Raw genomic sequence first — 13,355 nt, forward strand, 5'->3', positions numbered from 1 at the left:
TCTGGAGTGGGGATGTGTACTTAATGTGGAAGCATTTTACAAAACAGCCTTAATGAGAAATTGAGTGCTTTTAATATATGTTTAAAGTATGCACTTGCATTAAGATCTTGGTTTGGTCAATGGGTTATGGAGGGTTTTGGTGGCCTCTCATTCGTATGTAGTTTCTTTGGCGTTATTTGTTGGTATTACGTGTGCAGCTTACCATGGAAACAGAGAATTTTTCAAGAACATTCAGTCAGATAATAATTTGTTGTTATATACTTTAAAGGAATAGAAACAAGAGACTTAAATACACATTTATTTATATTATCTCACTCACTTCAAAGTTTGTGCAAGTGTAATATGTTTAAATAATACGCTGGTAAACACAAACACATGCAAATGTGAAAAAATGGTAAAAGAACTTAGAAATAATGAGAACATATGCAATGTACAGAACATCAAGTTTCCATGTATTATGCATGTATCATAAAAGATGAATATGTATGCATATGTCGTGTTTACTCTAAAAGACATTGGAAGATATTTTCTATGTTCTCGGTATATATATAAATGTGTAATGCACTCAAACACAGTCCTTCATCCACACCAATCCACAGTTTACATCAGCTGCTCCACATGCCTTGGTTCAATCCAATGACTGCATGTGGCAACAAAGGGACATTCCTCCACAAAGCAACACCCCTCTTCACACTGACACTGAGATCATCTTCACCCTCACTGCTGTCTTGTCATGCTCTTCTTCTTCCTCCTTTCATTCATCCACATCTTGGTGAAAACTATGTCCACTTAATTCACTATCACTAAAACTTCCAAGTCAAGCATATCTAATAAGTGTATGTAATAATTTGGGTGTTATATGGCTTGTGCAAGGTACAATTATAATACCATAGGCTTTCATACTGTGATCGATACTGGCCACTCAAATGGAAAAAAATATGGACTAATGAATGGAAACATCCTCTGAAATACCTGTAAGTGACATGAATACTTAAAACCTCTATGGCAGTGTGTAAAGTTTTCAAAAATGAAATTACACATATGGGATAGTGAACGCCTGGATGCAGAGCATTCTATATATTGGATATCAGTATTAAGTTGGTTAAAATCAGAGGACTTTAATCAAGAGAATAAGCCATGTGAGCAATTACATAGAGACAAGTGTGAGTGTTTCCGGGTGGTGGCTCTGCAGAAAGGGTATGATGTCATCCTGGCTGTTTAATGTTTATGGATTGGGTGTCGAAAGAGCTGAATGCAAGGGTTTTGGGGAGAAGGGTAGGTCTGCAGTAAGGTGGTAAGGATGGTGAGGGAGGGGCTTGGGAGGTGAGATGGTTTCTGTTTGCTGATTATGCAATGATAGTGGTAAATTCAAGCCAGAAACTGCAGAAGTTGGTTTCCGAGTGTGGGAGAAGAAAACCAAAAGTAAATATGAATAAAGTCAAGGTATTAGATTATTAGATGTTCAATGACAATATATGGTGTGACGTGGGTTGATGAAATAAAATATAATAGGAGTATGTATGAGACAGTTGAAGAGGGGGTACTCAAATGGACACAAGGAGAGGATGACAAAGAAGGTGTTCAAGTGGAGGGAATATGGAAAAGGGGTAAAAGAAGGAAGAGGTGGAAGGATGGAGTGAAAGATGCTTCAAAGGTCCAGGCCCTGAACTTGCAAGAGGATGTCATGCCATGGATAGAGTGAACTAAAGTTATGTGGTAAACAAGGGACAGCATTCTGTCAGTGGGCTAATCCAGGGCACATGAAGTGGTTGGGGGAATCACAGAAAGGTCTGTGGGGCCTAGTTGTGGATAGAAGGCTCTGGTTTTGGTGCATTATACATGGCAGCTAGAGAGCATATGTAAGGGAATGAAGCGAGATCTTCATCTGCTCCCGGCCCTACCTTGTTAACATGGAAAATGATGAACAAACATCAAAAAAAATATATGTATATTTCCTTTTTCACAAACACGCTATGTATTTCCACAGGAAATTTACAACTTGTCATTCATTCTTATACACTTATCAGTAGATATAATAAATACATAATAAATAAACACTGAAAAAATTAAAACATCACAAGAAGTCTTGAATACAAAGACCAACAAGTTTAACATGTCTAAATACATACTTCATTCGGTAAATCACAAATCAATTAAAAATCACTGGGGGAAAGTTTTAAATGCAATAGTTTCTTCTTTTTTTTTTTTTTTAAATCAAATACTTTTTACGCACTGATTAAATATTCACTATCAAGTACTTGTGTAGATTCCCATTCATAGTACCACTTTAATCATACTATTATAATGAGCTACATAGGAGATTTAAAAAATCATGTGTAGTGAATATAAAATTACAGAAGTTTGGAGATAAGAGAGAAATGTCTGGTCTACTCATTTTTCACAGAGATGCTATAAAATATTCCATCATAATTATCTTACTTTCATTTTAGCCAACGATCTTATGGAGAAGTTAATGTGTCATACATATTTTGAAAGACATACTAAACCCACAAAATTGAGCTTTATCAGGAAACATGTACAGTTATTGAATGTCAAAATTCAGACAGCTTTAGTATTTTCAGGCCTAAATTGAGATATTTTTCACACCCAGTAAAACAAAAGTGTTACCTCTCAGAATGTGAGAATTATCAGTTCTAGATAATTGCAACTTCACATTTACATTTATAAAGATGCCTCAAACAAAAAAGGATGAAAATCATGAGAACATCTCGGATTATTTACTCAGGTTCCAAGGTTAAAATTCAAAGAGCAAATTTTCTAATTTTTCATGCTTAAATTTCTAAAAATGCAAAAAGCAAGTACCATATTCAGACTGGCAGACCCATGCAAACCCTGAGTATAGTTCTAATACCATGAACATTCAATAACATATATTTATGAACTATGAACTAAGATGGTAATACAACATTCTAAACTAAAAATACAAGGCAACTGCACTAATCATTGACATAACTTAATGGACTATATCCATTGCTGTGCTACATTCAGCAGATATATTGAGCACTAAAAATGAAAAATGCATGTTACTGAAATTCAATACTTGGGCATCTCGATAACACTTGTAGTTAACATGAAAAAAAATTCAATTAAATAACAACTGCATAAACTGGATGCAAGAACAAAGCTTCCATTGCAAAATAAAATGGGTGTATTGTGAATAAAGAAGAGAAATGAAAATCAATGAAACAAGTTCATCAGAATCTATATGCTAAAATTATTTAAGAAACATTAATTAATAAACATGGAAAATTTATTAAAAAAATATACCGAATATAAGCTCTAGAATTGCTGGCACTTGAGAGATGGCAAATCAACCAGAGAGAAAAGTTGACAAACAAAAATCCCAAACACACATGCACTGCAAACATATATACATGTGCATAACTACAAAAACACATCTAAATCCATACATATCCAAATACCCCTTTACAACGTGCATATGAGCCTCCATGGTGTAGTGGCTAACACTGCAACCTATAAACTGCAAGTACCTATGCTCCAGACTAGGCAGCCAGCTCATAACCAACCTACACTTCTCTTATGGATTATTGAGAAATATTTGGAAATGATAACAAGTAAACTCACTTTGAAAATCTTGAACCCTCACTTCGAATCTTCTTTCTCCATAACATACACCTTCCATGCTCACAGCGGTGACACATCCCAAATCTTCCTCAGTTCAACCCGAAGTTATTTCCACTTTCAAATGTCCACAATTAAGATTGAAAAAGCACAAACTTTGTCAATCTTAGGGAGAACGCAGGTAACTTCGGTGAGTACACATTTGACAAAAGAAGGGTGGCATGAACGGGTAACAAGAGTACGGGTAACAAGAGTACAGGGAGAACGAGATTAACTTCTGTGAGTACACATTTGACAAAAGAAGGGTGGAATGAAAGGGTAGCAAGAGTAGTAAGTACAGTATTAGGAAGAGGTATAAGAAGAAAAATTGCGAAAATATTAAAGAATACTGTGATGTATAAGACTGCAACAACTATCACAGTGGTGCCACAGAGACTAAAGAAAAATCATTTTAACGAAGAATTTGAACCCTTTCACCATGGCAAGCTTATGACAAAGGAAGACAAACCAGAGAGGATGCCCATATCCCATCATTATGGCATCCCACCCTCAGTGATATAGAAAGGAGATGTGGATACTTTACTTGTTACTCAACAATAGATACTGACACCAGCAAGTGTGTTATCTGCAATGTTTACTGTTTACAGTTGACAGTCCGCCCCTTTAAACCATAACTCTGGAACTAAGGGCGAGTCATGTGTTCTTTATATAAAGGACAAGAAAAATCAAAACAAAATTCCATAGGTTTCCTAAAGATTCAACTCCCATGGTGTAGTGGTTAGCGTTTCTGACCATGATGAATTCACGGGTTGCCCAGGGTCAAGTGCAAAGGTTCGAATCCAGGTTGTGGCAGTCAGTCCACAGCCAATCCAGCTGTTCATCCACCCCTAGGGGCTGGTCGATAAAATGGGTACCTGGCTCAGGCAAGGATATATGTATACATATTGCATTAATGGGATGGCCTTGATTAGGGCCTTAGCTGCCCTTACCATCTCCGCTAGCATAAAAAAAATATCACGCACTAGGTTTAACTGATATCACAATGCACAGATTCATGTAATGAGGAAAAATTAGAAAACAGTCATAGCGTTGGATATTATTTTAGCTTTAGGTATAAGTCCAATGTAGTTTTGTGCAGTTACATAGTATTTTCTTTCCACATGCTTTGATTGTATCCACATGGAGAAGTACCTTGTAGAGAGAAAAATAGTTTTTTGAGGTGCATCTACATTTTATCTTTAATTGGTCCTCTCACATGATTATACAGTGGGTAAGGCTTGTGAAATTCATGTGCAAAAACTTTTTTCCCGAACTATTTAAAGTTTTCTTTTGGAGGGATTACAATGTTCACATGGAACAGCAATTTTTACTTTTTCTTTACTCTCAGCCACAACCGTGATGTTACATCAGTACTCTAAGTCAAAATTGTGGCTTTGGTATTTCTTGGCCCATTTTAAATTCCCAAATGATATGTACTTTCATATCTTATCCAAAGATGTTGCTAGCAACCCAACAGCAGAGCTGGGGGGAAAATCACACATCGCAGTCACCCATTAACTGTCAAAAAATGTGTAACTACAACATAATTTCTGGAGGGTAGGTTTATTCAGCTACTGAAAACAATTTTACGTTTGAAACCAAAAGATGTAAGAATGTATTTGTACTGCATGGGAAGGGTGTTTTACACTTGTGAGGCTCCACCTCTACTACCACACAGCTTCTTAAATCTATACATGCTATCTGCATTAACCATGTCCTCAGTCATTCTACTCCAGTATTTTTATACTACAAAAATACTTCTTTAAAAAATCTTTAACAAGTTTCTTGCATGTATGTGTGTCTAATTACTTATTTGTAATGTATGGGGAGAGTGATGGAACAATGGGCAGAAGCATTATTTAGGAGTAGTCAATACAAACATTAGTGAGGAGCTGAATACAATGGACTACAGTTGTCCTCTGCCAGTGGCTTGTTAAGGGTGAGGCACTAAAGGCTAAAAAGTGGCACCTTAGTTCAATAGCAATGGAGACTATTGCCATGGTCAACCCCTTGAGGGAGTGCCAAGAGGGAACAGGCATCAGAGATATACACAGATAGAATTGGGGAGAGTGTTTTACAATTGTGGGGCCCCATCTCTCGAGCATTCTCTACTAACATACAATTTCTTTAATGTGTGTTTGCAATTACCTAACTGTAATCCCTGGGGAGGGAGTTTTACAGTTGTGGGGCCCCATTTCTTGAACATTCTCCACCATTACACAACTTCCTAAATTTAAGTATGCTGTCAGTATTAACCATGTCTTCAGTCATTGTATTTCACTATCACCACTCTTATACCCTAAATGTACATCTTTACATCTTTTTAAATAAGTCTCTTGCTTTATTTCATGACATCATTTGGTTGCTCTATTCTTACATCTCGTAAGAACTTTTCACAGTCCATATGACTGATATGTTATCAAAACAGTCTTTAGCTTTTTCCCATAACTTAGCTGTCTTAATTTAGGGATCATCTTTATTAACCTTCTCTGGCTCTTCTCTATCAGCTCTCTGTGCTTATGTAGATGCAATGAGATCGATGAGTCACAGGCAGAGGAGGCGAGGTAGTGAAGTGAACACCACTACTCATTCATTCCTTAACCTTCCATTCCCCTTATGGTAACAATAGAACCCAAATTCTTACATTGCTGTTGAGCTATTGTGTTTATTAACATAGTTTGCGTGATATAAATTAATATCTTACTAAAATACAATCAAATAAGAAAACATCTCTATGGCATCATGACTGAACTTGTGTTGTTTTCTCAATGATAGGGGTTCAACACATTCATACAAAATCAAAATAATAATTTTCTGCCCAAAAAATAATCAGCAAATCCCACGAAAGAGGCCAAAAGCAAATCTTGTGTCCTGTTGGTTTTAGGGTAGATAGAGGAGTATGCATCATCACTCCTTTGTTCCTCCAACCCCCATACGGGTTGCAGGGTGCTGTGGTTTCAGTGCATTACTAATGAAAGTTATAGAATGGATGTGAGCAAATGAGGCCATTTCTTCATCTGTTCCTGATGTTCACTTGTTAATATGGGAAATGGCAAAAAGTGCGAAAAATAATAATAACAATAACATATACCAACAAATCCCTCTCTTTTTCTTTTGTACTTGATCACCATTCTCCACGTCAGCAAGGTAGCATCAGAAACAGACGAAGAAAGGCTGCATCCACCCACATCCATTCTCTAGCTGTCTTGAAAGATGCAACGAAATGACAGCTACCTATCCACAACCAAACCCCACAAACCTTTCCATGGTTTACCCCAAATGTTTCACATGCCCTGGTTCTGTCCATTATCAGCATGTCAATTCCTTTATACCACAAGTCCATTAACAACAAGTCAACCCCTGTATAACATATTATTCCAGTTCACTCTATCCCTTGCACTCCTTTCAAAACTCTCCTGCCCTGATCGCTTAAAATCTTTTTCATGCCATCCTTCCATCTTCAATATGGTCTTCCCATTCTTGTTCTCTCCACTTCTGACACTCTATCCTCTTTGTCAATCTTTCCCTACTCGTTCTCTTCATATGGCCAAACCATTTCAACACACCCGTTTCAGCTCTCTTAGCCACACTTTTTATTACCGTACCTCTCTCTAACCCTTTCATTACTTACTCTTATCAAACCACCTCACACCACCAGCAAATTTATTCTTATCTACATTAGGATGAGCCCCTTGGTTACTACAAAGAATTAGAAAAAATGATGCATGGAAACTGAAGAACAGAAGTATGATGGCAAATGAAGGACAGACAGGGAAAAGGAATGTTACAAGAACATGAAATTGCTCACACATTCAATGGATTTTCAATCTGATTTAGTTTTCTTAGGTTATGTGGTATCCAAGAGGTGCATGCTGGGAAGACAAAAGCTATCTGCTTGACACCTGATGGTCACTCATTGAAAAATTTACTTCATTAACAAAGACTACAAACCAAACTTTTTTCACGTGTTTTCATGGGCAACTAAGGCCATCTAATCTGTTATCTGTACCACAGGAAAGAAGAAAGAAGAAATTGCTTAAGATATAAATAATAATTAATGCTAATTCTATTAGACTAATATAACCATTATCATCTTGATTCAATTAACAGAGGTAAAAAAATAAGCTACAGCATATACTGTAATACAGGTCTGTATGTGATAACACAAGTGACAATATAAGTAAGGCAATAACATGGATAGAATTTTCTATACAAAATGCCAGATATCTTGAAAAAGCAGCACTTATTTCTAAATTTTGAGACCATATGAAGATTCAAGTTCAGTTATGTTTTTCCAATAATGTTGTATGGGTGAATAAGACAAAAAGGCAATAATCATGACTTCAGTAAAGCAGTAAAAATGCATATTATTGCCTTCCATATGTTTTCACCATAATCACACTGAAAATACATTAAAAAATATATTATTTTCCTGAAAATAGAGTTGTTTAGAAAGTCACAGTGAATTTATTTGCTATTTTTCAAGGAGCCCCTTAGAACAAATAAGATTACTGCTAATATTACATGTGCCTGAATGCTTACTTTCTTTTATGGGTAATATTAGACTCTGTGATACAAGAATTTCATATGTAGTTGTGCTTTAAAAAAATTTCTCCTTGACAGGATGTTACCTTCTAACATCCTTACAGTTTATGAAACAACTAGAGTACATAAATCTTCTGAACTCTATCACTTTTCAGGTTCAATGCCCAGTCTTTTACACAACTCTAACTTTCTATAATAAAATGTTCACTAAAAATCTTTATCTTTAAAGGCATTCACTATTTCATACTGGTCAAATCACAGCAAGGAACTTACTACACAGTAGTAGTTACAACAGGCTTTAACAGATCTGATTTTGGAGGATCCTTTTGTCTGAATGTTATCCACGAGTACACTATACTGCCACCAACACTGGAAAAAAAATAAGGTTACTAACCATTAAACACATACTAGCACATACATATACATAAGAGGAACTCAAAGAATCAGAGATTAGAGTAAAAGAGCAAGAACATAGGTTCACATCAGGTGAAGATCAAAGGGTACATAATTATCCAGAGGAAAGAAAGTAGAATGATCAAAGAACGGAAATACAAAGGGGCTATTCTATGTCCTAGAGACTGCTGAACAAGAGAAACTGCCCATAACTCAAGCTACAGAAACTATTGAAAACAGTATGCTGGGAAGGGGAGAAGAAGCAGTTTCTGGGGCTGCTCAGCAGACTGAGATGGCAGAGGACAAAAGGAAAAGTCTGCAGGGCCTGGGGGTGGATAGGGGGATCTGGTTTCAATTCAGTTCACATGACAGTTAGTGTGGATGCAAGTGAACAAGACCATTTCTTCGTCTGCTTCTATCACTACCTTGCTCATATGGGAAATGGCGAAAAAAATATAACATATATACAGCTATGTTATGGGAACTTCAGTGAAGGGCGTAAATGGGGAGGTGGTAACAAGTAGTGGTGATGTGAGAAGGAGATGGAATGAGTATTTTGAAGGTTTGATGAATGTGTCTGATGACAGAGTGGCAGATATAGGGTGTTTGGGTCGAGGTGGTGTGCAAAGTGAGAGGGTTAGGGAAAATGATTTGGTAAACAGAGAAGAGGTAGTAAAAGCTTTGTGGAAGATGAAAGCCGGCAAGGCAGCAGGTTTGGATGGTATTGCAGTGGAATTTATTAAAAAAGGGGGTGACTGTATTGTTGACTGGTTGGTAAGGTTATTTAATGTATGTATGACTCATGGTGAGGTGCCTGAGGATTGGCGGAATGCGTGCATAGTGCCATTGTACAAAGGCAAAGGGGATAAGAGTGAGTGCTCAAATTACAGAGGTATAAGTTTGTTGAGTATTCCTGGTAAATTATATGGGAGGGTATTGATTGAGAGGGTGAAGGCATGTACAGAGCATCAGATTGGGGAAGAGCAGTGTGGTTTCAGAAGTGGTAGAGGATGTGTGGATCAGGTGTTTGCTTTGAAGAATGTATGTGAGAAATACTTAGAAAAGCAAATGGATTTGTATGTAGCATTAATGGATCTGGAGAAGGCATATGATAGAGTTGATAGAGATGCTCTGTGGAAGGTATTAAGAATATATGGTGTGGGAGGCAAGTTGTTAGAAGCAGTGAAAAGTTTTTATCGAGGATGTAAGGCATGTGTACGTGTAGGAAGAGAGGAAAGTGATTGGTTCTCAGTGAATGTAGGTTTGCGGCAGGGGTGTGTGATGTCTCCATGGTTGTTTAATTTGTTTATGGATGGGGTTGTTAGGGAGGTAAATGCAAGAGTCTTGGAAAGAGGGGCAAGTATGAAGTCTGTTGGGGATGAGAGAGCTTGGGAAGTGAGTCAGTTGTTGTTCGCTGATGATACAGCGCTGGTGGCGGATTCATGTGAGAAACTGCAGAAGCTGGTGACGGAGTTTGGTAAAGTGTGCGGAAGAAGAAAGTTAAGAGTAAATGTGAATAAGAGCAAGGTTATTAGGTACAGTAGGGTTGAGGGTCAAGTCAATTGGGAGGTGAGTTTGAATGGAGAAAAACTGGAGGAAGTGAAGTGTTTTAGATATCTGGGAGTGGATCTGTCAGCGGATGGAACCATGGAAGCGGAAGTGGATCATAGGGTGGGGGAGGGGGCGAAAATTTTGGGAGCCTTGAAAAATGTGTGGAAGTCGAGAACATTATCCCGGAAAGCAAAAATGGGTATGTTTGAAGGAATAGTAGTTCCAACAATGTTGTATGGTTGCGAGGCGTGGGCTATGGATAGAGTTGTGCGCAGGAGGATGGATGTGCTGGAAATGAGATGTTTGAGGACAATGTGTGGTGTGAGGTGGTTTGATCGAGTAAGTAACGTAAGGGTAAGAGAGATGTGTGGAAATAAAAAGAGCGTGGTTGAGAGAGCAGAAGAGGGGGTTTTGAAATGGTTTGGGCACATGGAGAGAATGAGTGAGGAAAGATTGACCAAGAGGATATATGTGTCGGAGGTGGAGGGAACGAGGAGAAGAGGGAGACCAAATTGGAGGTGGAAAGATGGAGTGAAAAGGATTTTGTGTGATCGGGGCCTGAACATGCAGGAGGGTGAAAGGAGGGCAAGGAATAGAGTGAATTGGAGCGATGTGGTATACAGGGGTTGACGTGCTGTCAGTGGATTGAATCAAGGCATGTGAAGCGTCCGGGGTAAACCATGGAAAGCTGTGTAGGTATGTATATTTGCGTGTGTGGACGTGTGTATGTACATGTGTATGGGGAGGGTTGGGCCATTTCTTTCGTCTGTTTCCTTGCGCTACCTCGCAAACGCGGGAGACAGCGACAAAGTATAAAAAAAAAAAAAAAAAAAAAAAAATATACAGCTAATACAATAATATGATTCAATTAACAAGTGCAAAGAATTTTACTGAGCAAAAAATAACTGTAGGAAAGAAGTACTTGTGATATAAGAGCAACTAGGAAGGCTTTGTGAAATTCCTGCATCTAATATAGTTTTTGAATTATGAAATACTGTTCCGAAAATTTTCCAGCAAAATATATATTGTAACTGTATTTGCGTAAGTCTCTTTGGTTATCTGTGCAGCAAAAGTAAAAGGTTCAAAGAACTGTATTTTTGTTATTCTGAAAAAATCAAAATTGTAATTGAACCAGTAAATTTTAGAAAATTTTCCCCTACTTTACAGCTCTAAATAAATTCAAGGATTAATTTAAGAGAACAACATTTGAATTATAGCTTCTGTTTAAAAGAAAAGGAAAAACCCTGACAACATACCTGATATTCAGACCCACAAAATTATATAAAGAGAAGATATAATCTCCACCAATAATCATTCCGAGGTATGTAACAAATATGTTCTTGAGGCAGCCAATGATGGTTGTGGTGAGAGCTGAGTTGAATTGTGTGCATAACATTACAGAGTACATCAGAATAAATCCCATAACACATGACATGATGAATTGGATCACAAACATAATGTCAGTCCATCTGTTATAAGCCAAAGCCTGAAAAATAAATATAGTTTATTGAGTACACAAAGCTTTTATATTTGAATATTAAGGAAGATAGTACCCACTTATATTTCACTCAAATAAATGAGATAATATTACTGGGTTAAAACCCTCATTCTTATTAGCACATGACATGAATAAATGTTCATCTTTAAGTCAGCATATTTAGTACATTTTATTGTTAGAGTTAAAATCCTGACTAATCAAATAATACTAATAAAAAATTTAAGATCTACAAACTGAAAAGATCCAAGTGAAAGTAGCCCTGTCCATGAAATAAAATCTCATGTTCTATACATTTCTTAAAAACACAACTACACTTTTAAAACATTGAATCCTAAGATTATCATGTGCATACCTTGTCCAAGTCTCCATTAAACCAAGTAAATATCGTAGCAAATGGAAACATGAAGAGAGAGTTATAGAAGAGAAGGCCATATTTTCCTAATTCTTTGCTCTCCAGTTTCTTCTTCACATAGACACCATTGCCAGCCGTGAACAAATCATTTGTCAGGACAAAAAAGTAGCCAACAGCATCAAAGGAAAGATCATTTCTGAAATAAAAAGCAATTATTAATCTTATGAGTGACCATTACTTCAACTTTTTAGTACTATTACAACAATACATTTGTATGACAGAGATCCTCATTAAACCAGGGAAATACAATGCAGCAGCAAACAGTAGTAAGGACAAAAAGCTATGCAAAAGGTCATTTTTGTTCCCTGCTCTCCAGTTTTTCTCCATATGAATACTATTACCATCCATAAACAAATGATTTACTGTATCTCGATAAAAAAAATCAAAGAAAAGAGGACTCCTTGAGCGGGAAGTATGTAAGAAAATAGTTTTAGTATTACCGGACTCTTTATGCATGAGGTAACAACATGAGTGAAAAGTTACCTTTCGCAAGGCTGTATCATCAGAGAGCTCACCACACCAGGTGTCCATCATTTCTCTCCAACTGAATTTAGTACACTCTTGGAGCTGCATGAGCTCCTGGAAAAGGAGTCCAGGGGCAAATTTTTTATACTTTGCTTGCCATTTCCTGTAGTAGTGTGGGAACAGCAGGAACAGGTGAAAATCAGCCACATTTGTTCACATTTACTCTACACCTGTTATGTACAATAAACTGAAACTAGAGTACTCCATCCACAGCCAGACCCCACAGACCTTTTTCCTTTAGCTTCCCCTGACTGCTTCATACACTCTATCTGTGTCACATGAAAGCACTTACCTCCAGTATACAGCATTCTAAACAATGCATGTCTTAGACTCTTCTGCACATTCAGGTACCTAGTACTCAAAATCTTTTTATTCCATTCTTCCATCTCCAGTTTGGTCTCCCCATTCTTGTCATCTCCACTTCTTACACATATGCCCTTTCCATCAACCTCTCCTCACTTTCCTCAACATATGCCCAAACAATTTAACCACTTTTTCTTCAGAACTCTTAACCATACTCTTCTTATTACCATACCTTTCTCTTACCTTGTTATTTCTTATTTGACCAACTCTCCTCACACCACATATTGTCCTTTAATACTATACTTTCAACCCATTCAATCTCTTCCATACTTTTTCACCTAGAGCCTATGCCTCGCATCCATACAAAACTGTCAGGATAAACATACTATCAAACATTCCCATCTTTGCCCTCAAAGATAATGACAATTCTTTCCACATATTTTTCAATGCAACCTGGACCTCATCTCCCCTACCCAACCTGTGGTT

At 37.2% G+C, this 13,355-nt stretch overlaps 1 protein-coding gene across 2 annotated transcripts in view; it reads right to left on the reverse strand.

Moving 5' to 3' along the window:
• Positions 1-284: 284 nt before the first annotated feature.
• LOC139765956 (nucleotide sugar transporter SLC35D2-like) overlaps positions 285-13,355 on the reverse strand; it is a 15,015-nt gene continuing 1,944 nt past the window's right edge. Inside the window, exons 1-4 of one of the 2 annotated variants that reach the window (XM_071693966.1) lie at positions 12,525-13,355; positions 11,982-12,177; positions 11,388-11,617; positions 285-8,556 (exon numbers count right to left, since the gene is read on the reverse strand). The exon at positions 12,525-13,355 is cut by the window's right edge and continues 255 nt beyond it. In XM_071693966.1, the coding sequence (XP_071550067.1) occupies positions 8,460-8,556; positions 11,388-11,617; positions 11,982-12,177; positions 12,525-12,544 (543 nt within the window). In that variant the 5' untranslated portion in view covers positions 12,545-13,355 and the 3' untranslated portion in view covers positions 285-8,459. The remainder of the gene's footprint in view (positions 8,557-11,387; positions 11,618-11,981; positions 12,178-12,524) is intronic. The other variant, XM_071693965.1, reaches the window with a different exon arrangement.

The sequence above is a fragment of the Panulirus ornatus genome, chromosome 56 (genome assembly GCF_036320965.1).
Source record: "Panulirus ornatus isolate Po-2019 chromosome 56, ASM3632096v1, whole genome shotgun sequence".
Lineage (NCBI taxonomy): Eukaryota > Metazoa > Arthropoda > Malacostraca > Decapoda > Palinuridae > Panulirus > Panulirus ornatus.